This window comes from Hypanus sabinus, chromosome 9, assembly GCF_030144855.1.
Source record: "Hypanus sabinus isolate sHypSab1 chromosome 9, sHypSab1.hap1, whole genome shotgun sequence".
NCBI lineage: Eukaryota > Metazoa > Chordata > Chondrichthyes > Myliobatiformes > Dasyatidae > Hypanus > Hypanus sabinus.
In genome coordinates, this window is record NC_082714.1 from 74,406,400 (window position 1) to 74,421,909 (window position 15,510).

The 15,510-nt window shown below is 39.2% G+C and overlaps 1 protein-coding gene across 1 annotated transcript in view; it reads left to right on the forward strand.

Annotated features, from left to right (window-relative positions):
* Nucleotides 1-15,510, forward strand: part of ctnnbl1 (catenin, beta like 1) — a 293,894-nt gene that overhangs the window by 173,887 nt on the left and 104,497 nt on the right. The window contains exon 10 of the mRNA XM_059979909.1: nucleotides 6,745-6,893. Within this exon, the coding sequence (XP_059835892.1) occupies nucleotides 6,745-6,893 (149 nt within the window). The remainder of the gene's footprint in view (nucleotides 1-6,744; nucleotides 6,894-15,510) is intronic.

A 15,510-nucleotide genomic window follows, 5' to 3' on the forward strand; every position in this document is an offset into this window, starting at 1 on the left:
CCCAACCTTTTTTAGCCCGAGGCCCTCCCCCAAAGCATCTTCATACTTGCCAATGCCCCTCTCAGGCATAATATATTTTCCGGCACTTCCCCATAGTGTAAGAACATGTCTACCATATGCTAACATGAGAAAAGTGATTCTGCTTTAAAATTTTATTTCTTCAAACCTAGCTTACACAGTACCAGTGTGCTGTACAGCAGCTTCGATATCAATGTTATCCTTGAGCTTGATGGTTTTTAGCAAGAGTTGAAACACCTGCTTCAATTGTGACAGCAAAAGCCTGTAATTCCCCATGCATAACAATGTCTAAGCGATTTCTGTCTTTGTGAGAATGTGGTTCACTGCACTGAAGCCTCTTTCTGTAAGGTAGGAGGATGGAAATGCAATAAAGAGCAGTTTGGCTCTTCTCCAAAGACCAGGAAACTTCGTATGACAGTGTTGCCATGTACCACAAAAGCCGATATATTTGCTTTCTCATCATTCTGAATTTTGGTCCTTTCTTCTTGCAAGCTCTCTTCCTGTTCTTCCATCTTGCAAAGAAATAGGTTAGTCAGTCCAAAATTTCTAGATTGTTGAAATCTTTGAATCGATTCTGACAATTCTTCAGTGACTGCAGGTGTAAGCAATACTCTTGCAAATCACCATCTGTGAAAGACAGTGCCATACTTTCCATGCAGGGAACCTGTAAGGACATTCTTCTCCCAGTGTTTTGCTATATGTTTCCAATTTTCCAATACAAGTGGACATTGCACTTTTTGCCTGGATTAGATTGAAATTCTCACCCTGCAGTTTCATATTTAGAATTTTTTTTGTCACACAGATTGGCTAGGTATATCGCGTCTCCAAGTAGAAGTTCAGTCTTGTTTCCCAAACTCTTGTCAGCTTTTCATAAATGCTGCTAAACCTGCAAGGCAAGGTGCTCCATCTATTGCACAAGAAATCATGTTCCTAATCAAAATACTTTTATCCTCAATGTACATTTTGAGCTCATCAAAGATTGATTCCCCATTTATATTTTTTTAACTTTTTACATAAGGGAAGCTCTTCATAAACTTTTCCATTTTTGATAACCCATACATATGCCATTAGCAATGCCTCGTTGTCTCGCACAGTCGACTCATCCAGTTGTATCCCAAATTCAATCTTTTGTAGCTCTGTGCATAGTTGATATTCAATGTCTTCACTCATTTTATCAATAAGACTAGCTGCAGAGTTATTTCTCAGAGGAATTGATTTTAAAATACTGGTATCTATTTTGAAAACAGTGGTGAGCACTATTGATACAGCAAATGTCATTAATATTTCATCAATTGTATGAGATTTTCCACACTTTGTTATCATTTTGGAAATGTTATAAGAAGCAATGAGACCGCTACCAAGGTCATTTTTAGCTTTCTTGGCAAATGACTCAAGTGCGCTACGCTTTTCAAATGCTTCTTTCTTCTTCTGGAACTGAGTAGCCTTTTCAGGGTGTCTTTTACAGAAGTGTTCCTGGAACCTTCATGGTTTTATGGCTTCATTAGACAGTACAGTATTACAAATGAGACACATGGGGTATCGCTGATCTGACAGGAATGGAACAAAACACTCCAGGATGTAGTTTCTGTTTCTTAGCAGGATTAGAATTCAAGGCTTCCCCACCTTCAGGCTTATACAGATCACACTGTACATATTTATCCATCATAATGGAGCTAAATTAAAATAAAAAATTAACACAAACCGGGAATGCCTATTGGATGATGACGATGGCAGCGAGTTGACACAGATGGAATGATGGTAGCAGCATGCAAAGGAACAGCAAGGCGAAGATGAAGATGATCATAACAGTGAAAATTATACTGACAAGGGTTCAGATTGGAATCTGAATGTTAGTTGGAATAGAACTGGTATTTAGCAAATTACTTTTATACTATTGTAGTTTGCGCAATCGACCAATCTCATAAGGTCCCATAATGCCCACAGATGGTTCTTGACTGCATATTTGAAGCCGAGGTTGGTTTGAACACCTCAAGAGGAATCCTAGGGGGTCAGCATGTTCACTGATTAGCTCTATTTCACTATTTGGTTCCAGCCAGTAGTGTATCGTTGCGTGACCTGTTTCTCATAGATCTGTAGAGAAAGTCGAGAGGGTGTGTTGACTTACCAACTGTTAAATTGCATGAACTCATTCCATGCTGTGAGTCAGGGGAACTGTTGGGCACCCTGGTTGCTAATTTATGCATCCCCAATAATGTCTGCTTGGTTGATAAGCTCAGATGAGATTACCGAGTTTCAGATGCATTGTAATGATGAATGCTCACCTTCTGCAGGGCAATAGTTCTTCCTGTGTTCCGATGCCTCATTCTGTTTTTTTCTTGGAAGTGCCTGCTCTACTAATGGTTGGTCAGGTCTCACGTATCAAGTTAGGGTGTCGCTTACCCCCCTCCCCACAAAGAATCCGACAACTTCTGCTTCCTCTAATGCCACTTCAGAACACATGGCCACCCCCCACTGGGTTAACATTATATATCTTTGGAAATATAGCATATTATGTTAAATATTATCCAGCTCTATCGTGGGCACTAGCCTCAAAAAGGTAGCATCCTTCATTAACGACCCCTGTCGCCATCAAGAAGAAGGTACATGAACCTGAAGACACACACTCAATGTTTCAGGAACAGTTTCTTCCCCATTGCCATTAGATTTCTGATTGGCAATGAACCCATATACACTACCTCACTTTTTTTGCATTACTAATTTAATTTAATATATATATAATTTTATAAAATATAAAATTTCTTTATAGTTCTTTATTGTGTGTTGCAATGTACTTCCGCTGCCAAACAACATACAGTATTTCACAATGATGACAATGGTACTAAGTCTGATTTGGATTCTAATATTCTGTTACATGGGGCAGCAGAGTAGCGTAAGGTTTGCATAACATTATTACAACGACAGTGACAGTGGAAGATTGGCATTCAATTTCCGCTACTGTCTATAAGGAGTTTGTTCGTTCTCCTTGTGACCATCTGGGTTTCTTCTGGATGCTCTGGTTTCCTCTCACATTCCAAAAGACATATGGGTTAAGGTTATTGGGTTCTGGGCATACTACGTTGGCACCAGAATTGTGGTGACACTAAAGAGCTGCCTTCAGTATACCTTTGGGCTGTATTGGATGTTGACACAAATGATGTACATGTGACAAATAAAAGTCCTGCCAAAGGTCCTGCACAGAACGTCGACTGTACTTTTTTCCATAGATGATGCCTGGCCTGCCGAGTTCCTCCAGCTATTTGTTGTGTTGCTAATCCTTAAATCTCTTTTTCTAGACTGAAGAGATGCTTCTGAGTTCATGCAACAGTTATAGACTTATTGGGCCCACCTTTTAATGATGGCATTGCCACAGTACTGACTCTGCAAAGTTTTTCCTATCAATAAATTGATTGGTTAGGGACTGAGGTGCTAAGCATACAGGTATGCGTCACTTAACGTCCACGATAAGTTCTGTGAAATCAGAAGTTATGTGATTTGGACGTTGTGCGAACACCATATTATATACTTAGCAATTTCTCCATATCTGATATAGGTCCCTCTCACATTTTTGTGAGCCTTGTAGTTTTCAGTGAAGCCGATCTTTTAACAGCTTTGAGAATTTTTTCTTTGTTTCTCAGGATTGTCATGACTGTTGAGTGCAACATGCCTAAATCCCGAGCAATAGCATTTACTAGTTTTCCACCTTCATATTGTTTAATAACCTTTTGTTTCACTTCCAAATCAATACTTTTCCTTTGCCTCTTGCTGCTGCTATCATTAAGAGTGGTTTTGCTGCGTTTGGAAGCCATGATTCACTTTACGGTAATATTTTCGAAGAAAATTAAACACATAACTCTATTACACTCAAGAGACGCGTGATACACAAGTTTGGTTACAGCTGCTATGTCATGTTCTCCAATCAGGTCTATGGACGTGTATGCGATCGGACGTTGTCCAAGTGGACATTAAGCGGCACACACCTGTAATCCAAAAAAAATAATATATTATTGTGTTTATAAATTATAAATTTAAATATAAATTTAAACACAATATAAATTATTGTGTTTGCAGCACACTTTAAAAAATTTATACATCCCAAACCTCTTCAGGAATGGTGATTAAGAATAGATTCTCAATGCTGGATGAAGGTCATATATCCTAATGATGGTTCAGGAGGTGGGACAGAGTACCTTCATCCAAGCACCCCAGTGTGAATAATAAAGTGTAAGTATATCTCAGAAAATACCTTCACAACAACTGCATGGCAAATGAAGAATTTTTGAGATAAAGATGTTATAAAAGCCAGAAGCAACAACTTCATAAAAATTGTGATAGTCCTGATACAGTCATAAGATAATTATTTTAAAAGGGATGGAGAAGAGAAGAAATGACTTACAAAATTCAAGGAGAATAAAGATCAGAGCTGCTGGAAGCAAAGCATACCCTTTGCTTCCATGAATAGACATGCATTCAATAGCCATTTTATTAGTACACCTGCTCGTTAATGGAAATATCTAATCAGTCAATCATCAGGGCAGCAACTCAAACCATAAAAGCACACAGACATGGTCCAGAGGATCAGTTGTTGTTCAGATCAAACATCAGAATAGGGAAGAAATGTGTTCTAAAGGACTTTGACCATGAAATGATTGTTGGTGCCAAACTAACAATCTGGGTATCTGCTGATTTGGGATTTCCAGAGCTTACAGAGAACAGTGTGAGAAACAGAAAACATCCAGTGAGTGGCAGTTCTATGGACAAAAACACCTTGTTAATGAGAGACTGTCCAGACTGGTTTCAAGCTGACAGGAAGGCAACGGTAACTCAATGAGTTACAACAGTGGTGTAACGAAAGTCAACTCTGAATACACAGTGGATGGCTACAGCAACATCACAAGACCACACTAGATTCCACTCTTATACTTAATAACATGGCCGCTGAGTGTATAACTTGGGATAGAAGGGAGAGAGAACAAAGGCATTATCCAAAGCAAGCAAGTTAACCCTTTTGTAATAAGGAGGAAGAAAGATTTTGGATCATAACTAACAAATAAGCTTAGTGCAGCCATGTCACCTTTGCTTTCAAACAAAAGTAGCATTTCTTTTTACTAATAAGGTATTGATTGAACTAATAAGGGATATTTGCCTTATAATATTCTGTATGCATCCTTGAGTACATTTATTAGCTAAGTGATGGCTGTCATCCAAGAAACGAGCTGCAAAGCTTATTTTTATATTCCTAATTCTCTTAAGAGAAATTAGAGTGAAATTACTATTGGACAACTGTGGCACTAATAAAACTTTAGGTGATGGAGGAGAAATCACCCGGATTATGATATTCAAATTAAATTTTAGGTAGTAACAGAATAAGACTAAATTTAAAATCAAAAATTGTTAGTGCTTGCAGCTAATTTACAGACATGCCAAATTTTGAGATCTGGAGACTTATCAGAGTTTTACACTGACAGGTCAATCAAAGATATGGCACTGCTGTGACAGGTCAAATTGCCTTGGTTTCATAAAGTTCCTTGATTTTTTAAACCGTCCTGGAATGTAAATGAATCTAACCTTTTGAATGTATGAGACACAATGAACTGTGGTCACTACAATATGAGCAGTCCTCCTTAGCATGTAATAGGAAGATGTTCCTCTGTCAGCAGGAGTATCCTTCCGCACTCCTTTTGACCAGAAATGTTAATCTATTCCACAGTGGACAGATAATCAGGTCAAGTCAAGTCACTTTTATTGTCATTTCGACCATAACTGCTGGTACAGTACATAGTAAAAATGATACAACGTTTTTCAGGACCATGGTGTTACATGACACAGTACAAAAAAACTAGACTGAACTACGTAATTAAAAAACCACAGAGAAAGCTACACTAAACTACAGACCTACACAGGACTGCATAAAGTGCACAAAAAAGTGCAGGCATTTACAATAAATAATAAACAGGACAGTAGGGCAAGGTGTCAGTCCAGGCTTTGGGTGTTGAGAAGTCTGATAGCTTGGGGGAAGAAACTGTTACATCGTCTGGTTGTGAGAGCCCGAATGCTTCGGAGCCTTTTTCCAGACGGCAGGAGGGAGCAGAGATTGTATGACGGGTGCATGGGGTCCTTCATAATGCTGTTTCCTTTGCGGATGCAGCGTGTAGTGTAAATGTCTGTGATGGCAGGAAGAGAGACCCCAATGATCTTCTCAGCTGACCTCACTATCCGCTGCAGTGTCTTGCGATCCGAGATGGTGCAATTTCCGAACCAGGCAGTGTTGCAGCTGTTCAGGATGCTCTCAAGCACCCCCCTGAAAATATGATGAACTTTTGGCAGCAAATAGATTTTTTTTTAGTTATTACGTTGTTCCTGTATTATCATACAATTATGCAGCATTAGCCGCAGTCACTGGTAGAACTCTAGTTTTGCATCAGAAGCACTTATTTGGAACTATTAGTTGTACACCCAGCCATTGCCATTGTTAGACTGATGAAAAATCTGCTGGAAGAGGTCTACAATGCAAGTATCTTCAGATTGAAAATCATCTTCTCCCTTCCTTTTTAGTCCTGAGGAAGGGTCTCCACACAAAATATCAACTGTTTATTCATTACCATGAATGTTGCCTGACCTGCTGAGTTCTCTAGCATTTTTTGTATGTTGTTTTGAATTTCCAGCATCTGCAGAATTTCTTCTGTTTGACATTGCCCTAATTCAGATACAATTATGCTTTACTTTTAGTTATTCAAACGTCATAATCCCAGTACAAACGAGGAGCTTGAGATGATGGAGAACCTGTTCGATAGTCTTTGCTCGTGCTTGATGTTGAGCTCCAATAGGGATCGTTTCCTGAAGGGGGAAGGGCTCCAGCTTATGAACTTAATGCTCAGGTAATGAAACTTTAAACACTTCCATCCGCAGTAAAAAAAAAGTCTAGTATCTGGGCTTACACAGAAGTGATTCTTGATGCAGTTTCAGCAATATTTAGGTAGAATAATTATATACTAATATTGATTGATTTTGAATGTTCCTGTTATTCCTAATATTAGAACTTCTGCTTGAAACCCAAATGTGGGCACAAGAGATTCTGCAATAGTTAGAAACCCAAAGTAACACATACAGAATGCTGGAGGAACTCAGCAGATTAGGCAGCAACTTTGCAAAGGGAAAAAACAAGACAATGTTAGAACTGAGACCCTTCATCAAGACCCAAATATGGGGTTGATTAGCTTCGTGCTTGAATCACTCATTAGGTCAGGCAGCATTTGTAGATAAAGAAGGAGAGTTCAAGTTCAAAGTAAGGGTAATATCAAAGTGTGTATATGTTACCATATACTACTTTAAGGTTCTTTCTCTTGCAGACATTTACAGGAAAAATGAAATGCAGTATAATTTGACAACAAGCTGTACATAGACAAATGGAGACTAACAAAAAACCAATATGTAAAAGAAGACAAACTGTACAAATCAAAATAAGATCATAAAACATAGGAGCAGAATTAGGCCATTTGGCCCATCAAGTCTGCTCTGTTATTCCATCATGGCTGATCTATTATCCCTCTCAGCTGCATTCTCCTGCCTTCTCCCCATAATCTATGACACCCTGATTAATCAAAAACCTATCAGTCTGCACCTTAAATATACCCAATGACTTGGCCTTCACAGACGTCTGTGGCAATGAATTCCACAGATTCATCACCCTCTGGCTGAAGAAATTTTTCCTCATCTCCATTCTAAGTAGATATGCCTCTAGGTACAGAGGGGATGTCAGGGGTGTTTTTCACACAGAGCATGGTGGGTGTGTGGAACGCACTGCCTGTGATGGTGGTGGAGGCAGATACAATAGGGTCTTTTAAGAGACTCTTGGATAGGTACATAGAGCTTAGGAAAATAGAGGGCTGTGTGATAGGTTAACTAGACAGTTTCTTGAGTAGGTTACATTGTTGGCACAACACTGTGGGCCGAAGGCCTGTAATGTGCTGTAGATTTCTATATTTCATTATTCTGAGTCTGTAGACTCATAGCGCATTGTAAGAAACATTTTCTCCACATCCTCTATCAAGGCCTCTCAATATCTAATAGATTTCAATAGATCTCAAGTCACTTTTTATTGTAATTTCGACCATAACTGTTGGTACAGTACACAGTAAAAACGAGACATTTTTCAGGACCATGGTGCTACATGAAACAGTACAAAAACTACACTGAACTACGTGAAAACAACACAGAAAAAAACTACACTAGACTACAGACCTCCCCAGGACTGCATAAAGTGCACAAAATAGTGCAGGCATTACAATAAATAATAAACAAGACAATTGGCACAAAAGAGGGCAGTGAGTTGGTGTCAATCCAGGCTCCAGGCATTGAGGAGTCTGATGGCTTAAGAGAAGAAACTGTTACAATAGTAAGGTTGTGAGAGCCCGAATGCTTCTTTGCCTTTTCCCAGATGGCAGGAGGAAGAAGAGTTTGTATGAGGTGTGAGTGGGGTCCTTCATAATGCTGTTTGCTTTGCGGATGCAGCGTGTAGTGTAAAATGTCTGTAATGGCGGGAAGATAGACCCCGATGATCTTCTCAGCTGACCTCACTATCCGCTGCAGGGTCTTGCGATCCGAAATGGTGCAATTTCTGAACCAGGCAGTGATGCAGTTGCTCAGGATGCTCTCAATACAACCTCTGTAGAATGTAATGAGGAGGGGGGTGGGAGATGGATGTTCCTCAGGCTTTGCAGAAAGTAGAGATGCTGCTGGGCATTCTTTGCTACGGAGCTGGTGTTGAGGCACCAGGTGAGATTCTCTGCCAGGTGAACACCAAGAAATTTGGTGCTCTTAACGATCTTGGTTCTCCTCCTCATCCTGCTGAACTTCAGTGAGTACAGGCCCAGAGCCAGCAAATGCTCCTTATATGTTAACCCTTTCATTTTAGAGATAATTCTCCTGAACCTCATCTGGACCCTCTCCAATGAATCTCTTTTCTTAGGTACGATGCCCAAAGCCGCTTATAGCCTTCATATTTCATCTCTTCTCTCTTTATGGTCTTTTTAGTTGCCGTCTGTTGGTTTTTAAAATCTTTTCAATCCTCTAGCTTCCTACTAATTTTTGTTTTATTATAAGCCCTTGCTTTATGCTGTTTTTGAATTTCCTTTTCAGCCACGGTTGACTCATCCTCCCTTTAGAATACTTCTTCATCTTTCAGATGTTTTTCTTCCCGCACCTTCCAAATTGCTCCCAGGAACTCCAGCATTGCTGTTCTGCCATCATCCTCACTGGTGTCCCCATCCAAGCAGCTTTGGCCAGCTCTATCTCATGCCACTGTAATTCCCTGTCATTCGTTCAGTATGTGCCATGTCATATAGTGTGGACAATCATGGTCTTTCCATGACCATGATTGCTCTTGGCAAATTTTTTTTCCTAAAGTGGTTTGCCATTGCCTTCTTCTGGGCTGTCTTTACCAGATGGGTGACCCAAACCTTTATCAATATTCTTCAGAAATTGTCTGCCTAGCATCAGTGGTTGCATAACCATGACTTTTGATGTACACCAGGTACTCATGTGACCATCCACCACCTGCTCCCATGGCTTCAAGCGACCTTGGGCTAGGCAGGTGCTACACCTTGTCCTAGGGTGACCTGCAGGCTGGCAGATGAAAGTAGGGACTTACCCTTTCTTTGGTAGAGATGTATCTCCACCCCACTACCCAAATTCTCTTTGCCCCACTATAATACTGTTATGTCTGATTTTAGCTTCTCTTTTTCAAACTGTGCAATGAATTTATCATATTATGGTCACTGCCTCCTAAGGGTTCCTTTTCCTTCAGCTCCAAATCAATTCTGGGTCATGACATCACACCAAACCTAGAACTACTGTTCCTGTAATGAACTCAACCATACAAATAATACTAATAATGTTTTAGCCCAGAGACCCTTTCTCAGACATGTTCTTGTAAAGAGTTTCCAACAAAAACAATAATTCTTTTTCTATGGATATTGTCTGACCTGATCTTAGTATTTTCTTTTTTCTATTTAAGGTTCCTAGTATCTTCAATTTTTTAATAATTCTGAACTCACTGTTTATTTGCTTGTTAGTTGTTGTTTAAGGTGAGAAAAATTAACCATTTGTTTAACACTGTAATTGTTTGATAATTTGAGAATTTGAAGTTTTTTTGTGCATTATGAGAAAAAGCTGCAATATCATGTCTTTCGAGTTGCTAAAAAGTATTTTCCTTACAAGAATAAAGGTAGACCATTCAATCAGGCCACCTATAGAAGTAACTCATTTGAAGTTTAAAGAATAAATATTTCCCAAATCAGTAGGGAACAGTGCAATAAGTGTATTGATTTCTAAAAAGTTAAATGTTAACAACAGTCAGTCAGGCATGCTTTGCTCCATAGAACTGGAATCGACTGTCTAGTACATTGGAGACAACAAGGCAAATATTACTAAAACTTGTCAACAGCAAAGAAGGCAATTGAATGTCTCATTGATTTCGGAACCTAATTTTTATTCAATAAGTGTTAGTTGTAAAATGCATAACGAGTGTAGATTTTGTTCATCTGAAAGTGATCTGCAATGAAACACTCAGCTGATTATTTATGTACTAATGAATTACTCATAGTTTTACTCAGGGATTGTGCAGACAAAACGGGCTGATACTTGCACTGCTGCTTCTGACAAGCAAAATAACAGGTCTTAGTCATTGTTGTTCGTGCTTTATCCATTGATTTCCATACACTGGGGGCATCAATGTTATTAACACCAGGGCTTTAAAGGCATTATGAAGCAAAAACACTCCTTAATGGTCTAACAGTTTTTTAATAAGATTTTTGTGTAAACATGGATTACCTGGACAGTTTTATTTATATAAATTATAAGGCCTTGTATGGTTTAATGACTCATAATTTAGCAAATCATAATTCCTGTTGATACTGTTTCATTATAATTCAAAAGTCTGAAGAAACGCTCTCAAATTCCAAGCATAATGATGTGCAATGTTCCTTCTAATTTCTTTATTAACAGCTGTTTGGACCAACCATTGCTCTGAGCAGGAATTTTTTACATGGCCTGAAAACTACACAGCTCTTTAAATTAACATTATATAAAAGAATATTCCAGCTATGTGGCAAGAAAGGATATGTGCGCGAAGCATTTCAGTTACTGTGCGGCCACACACCCTTGAGGACATGGATGCAAGGACAGTGATTAGAAAAGCGAGCCAGATATACATTGTAGCTTACTTGCACTCCTGTTGTGCTTTGCAGAATAAATTTATCTTTTATTTAATTTGGTTTTGGATGCTGCAGAACAATAAACATTTCTCCTTGATGAGTAATTTAGAGGAATGAAAAGTAAATCAGTATTGTGAAACCTTGTTCATTGAATTTATGCAGTTAGTAAGGTATCACATAACCTTACCACTGATATCTGATTTCAAGCAGTGCAACAACAGCACATGTGAACAGTACAAGGAATCATTCCAAAATGTAATAACTACAAGGGGTGATTGATAAGTTCGTGGCCTAGGGTAGAAAGAGTCAATTTTAGAAAATCTAGCATACTTAGTTTTCAACATAGTCCCCTCCTACATGTACACACTTAGCTCAGCAGTCGTGCAGCATACGGATCTCTTCTTTGTAGAAGTGGTCCACAGCAGAGGTGATTGATGTTTGTCGCCTAAGGTAGAAAGAGATGAGTTATTAGCTTGAAAATTTCTGCATTATCACTCAAAGAATTGAACTGCACGTGCATGTAAACAGAGCATCTTGGACCTCCAGGTGGTCCACAGCAGGGGTGATTGATAGGTTTGTGACCGAAAGTAGAAGGTGAGTTATACAGCTCTCGTTACATGCACGTGCAGTTCAACTCTTTGAGTGAAAGTGCAGAAAGCTTAAAGTTAATAACTCATCTCCTTCCATCTTAGGCCACGCACTTATCAATCACCGCATGCTGTGGACCACTCCTGGAGGTCCAAAGCGCTAACTTCTACAAAGGAGGGATCCATATGCTCCATGATTGCTGGACTAAGTGTGTAAATGTAGGAAAAATAAATGTGCTAGGTTTTCTAAAATTGACTCCTTCTAACTTAGGCCGTGAACTTATCAATCATGCCTTGTATGTCCTACAAAAACTTCATATGTCCTAACATGATGATTGCATATTTGGCACTGATATGTGTTAATAAATTTAAAGGACAGATTGTATCTCATAACTTACCCATATTTTCAACTGTCATATAGCTTTGCAGTGCATAAATCATTTTGGGTACATCCAAAAAAAATAAAGCATAAATAGATTGTATATTCTGGAATTGGACATGCTGCTTATCTGTAATGTCAAAATGTAAATTGTATTTTATCTGGCTCAGACTTGATCACGGCTTCTGGTTGAGGTCCAGAGAATGCAATATTTCCTCACCTTGAAATGTTACTAGCTCCAAGATTTCATTCTGTGGTTCCCCAGTCTTTGTTGTTCTCTTCTACTAATAATAGAAAGCAGCATTTGTTGATTTTTATATTTTCTTTTTGCCAGGAAATTGTCTAAAGAAGTTTTTTTTTATTTTAGAAGTCAGTAGATTTAGGTTTTCTGTGTAGGTGCCTTGATGCTTAGAGCATTAAAAGAAAAGTACATCCTTGATAATGTGGTGCATGCACCTGTATTTGTCTTATCACAGCAAAATACTCCTTGGCATTGGACCTCTGAATTTTAATCTCTGTTTCACACAGGATAATCTGGTATATTTCAGTGACAATATAAAAGCAGGAGGTTGAAGTACAAGAGTTACATTACAAAGGGAATCTCTTAAATATGCTTTTTTAACACTGGAAGAAACTAAACCTACTTGATGTAATTTACAAATATTTAACAATTTCTTGTTTAAAAATACAGCTTTTGTAGACCTTTTCACAATATCAACATTCAGAATGAACTTGCTCACAGTCACACAGAGTGTGGTAATAGAGCCTATTCTGCCAGAGGTCGTAACCAGTGGTGTCTTGCAGGAATCTGCTCTCATGCCCCTGCTCTTTGTGGTTTCTGCAAATGATTTGGATGATGAATTAGAAGGGTTCGTTAGTAATTTTGTAGATGACATTAAGGTTGGTATTATTGCAGATAGCATAAAAGGTTGTCATAGGTTACAACGGGACATTAATAGGATGCAGAGCTTGGCTGAGAGATGGTAGATAAAGTTCAATCCAAAAAAGTGTGAATTGATTCACTTTGGAAGGTGGAACTTAAAAGGCAGAATACAAGGTTAGTGGCAAGATTCTCGGCAGTGTGCAGAACCAGAGGGAACTTTGGGTCCACGTGTATAGATCACTCAAATTTGCCACACAAGTTGATAGGGTGTTTTAAGAAGGTGTGCTGTGTTGACCTTTATTAATTGGTTTGAGCTTAAAAACCACAATGTAATGTTGTAGTCTTATAAAACTATGGTTACACAACACTTGGAGTATTGTACTCAATTCTGGTCACCTTGTTATTGGAAGTTATAGAGAGAGTACAGAGATTTACCAGGATTCTTTCTGTATTAGAGAGCATGTCTTATGAGGAAAGATTGAACAAGTCAGGCTTACTCTCTTTGGAGCAAAGGGGATGAGAGGTGAATAAGGTGATAATAGGCATAAATCGAGTGGATGGATGCACCTTTTTCTTAGAACCATAGAACATTACAGCACAGAAACAGGCCTTTTGGCCCTTCTTGGCTGTGCCGAACCATTTTTCTGCCTAGTCCCGTTGACCTGCACCCGCCCCATATCCCTTCATACACCTCTCATCCATGTACCTGTCCAAGTTTTTCTTAAATGTTAAAGGTGAGCCGGCATTTACCACTTCGTCTGGCAGCTCATTCCATACTCCTACCACTTTCTGCGTGAAGAAGCCCCCCCCCCCCCAATGTTCCCTTTAAACTTTTCCCCCTTCACCCTTAACCCATGTACTCTGGGTTTTTTTCTCCTTTAGCCTCAGTGGAAAAAACCTGCTTGCATTCACTCTATCTATACCCATCATAGTTTTATATACCTCTATCAAGTCTCCCTCATTCTTCTACGTTCCAGAGAATAAAGTCCAAACCTATTCAACCTTTCTCAAGTCCCGGTAACATCCTTGTAAACCTTCTCTGCATTCTTTCAACCTTATTAATATCCTTCCTGTAATTCGGTGACCAAATCTGCACACAATACTCCAAATTCGGCCTCACCAATGCCTTATACAACCTCACCATAATATTCCAACTCTTATACTCGATACTTTGATTTATAAAGGCCAATGTACCAAAAGCTCTCTTTACCACCCTATCTACCTGTGATGCCACTTTTAGAGAATTTTGTATCTGTATTCCTAGATCCCTCTGTTCTACTGCACTCCTCAGTGCCCTACCATTTACTTTATATGTTCTACCTTGGTTTGTCCTTTCAAGTGCAATACCTCACACTTGTCTGTATTAAACTCCATTTGCCATTTTTCAGCCCATTTTTCCACCTGATTCAGATCCCTCTGCAAGCTTTGAAAACCTTCTTCACTGTCCACTACACCTCCAATCTTTGTATCATCTGCAAATTTGTTGATCCAGTTTGCCACATTATCATCCAGATCATTGATATAGATGACAATTAACAATGGACCCAGCACTGATCCCTGTGGCACACCACTAGTCACAGGCCTCCACTCAGAGAGGCAATCCTCCACTACCACTCTCTGATTTCTCCCATTGAGCCAAGTAATCCAATTTACTACCTCACCATGTATACCTAATGACTGAATCTTCCTAACTAACCTCCCATGCGAGACCTTGTCAAAGGCCTTACTGAAGTCCATGTAGACAACATCCACTGCCTTAGCTTCATCCATTTTCCTGGTAACCTCCTCGAAAAACTCTAATAGATTTGTTAAACATGACCTACCATGCACAAAGCCATGTTGACTCTCCCTAATAAGTCCTTGTCTATCTAAATGCTTGTAGATCCTATCTCTTAGTACTCCTTCCAATAATTTACCTACTACCAACGTCAAACTTACAGGCCTATAATTTCCCGGATTACTTTTAGAGCCTCTTTTAAATAACGGAACAACATGAGCTATCCTCCCATCCCCCGGCACTTCACCCGTAGATATCGACATTTTAAATATATCTGCCAGGGCCCCTGCAATTTCAACACTAGTCTCCTTCAAGGTCTGAGGGAATACCCTGTCAGGTCCGGGGACTCTGATTTGCCTCAAGATAGCAAGCACCTCCTCCTCTTCAGTCTGTATAGGTTCCATGACCTCACTACCTGTTAGCCTTGTTTCCATTGACTCCATGCCAGTTTCCTTAGTAAATACAGATGCAAAAAACCCATTTGAGATCTCCCCATTTCTTTCGTTCCATACATAGCCGACCACTCTGATCTTCAAGAGGAACAACTTTATCCCTTACTGTCCTTTTGCTCTTAATATACCTGTAGATTATCCTTCACCTTGACTGCCAAAGCTACCTCATGTTTTCTTTTAGCCCTCCTGATTTCTTTCTTAAGT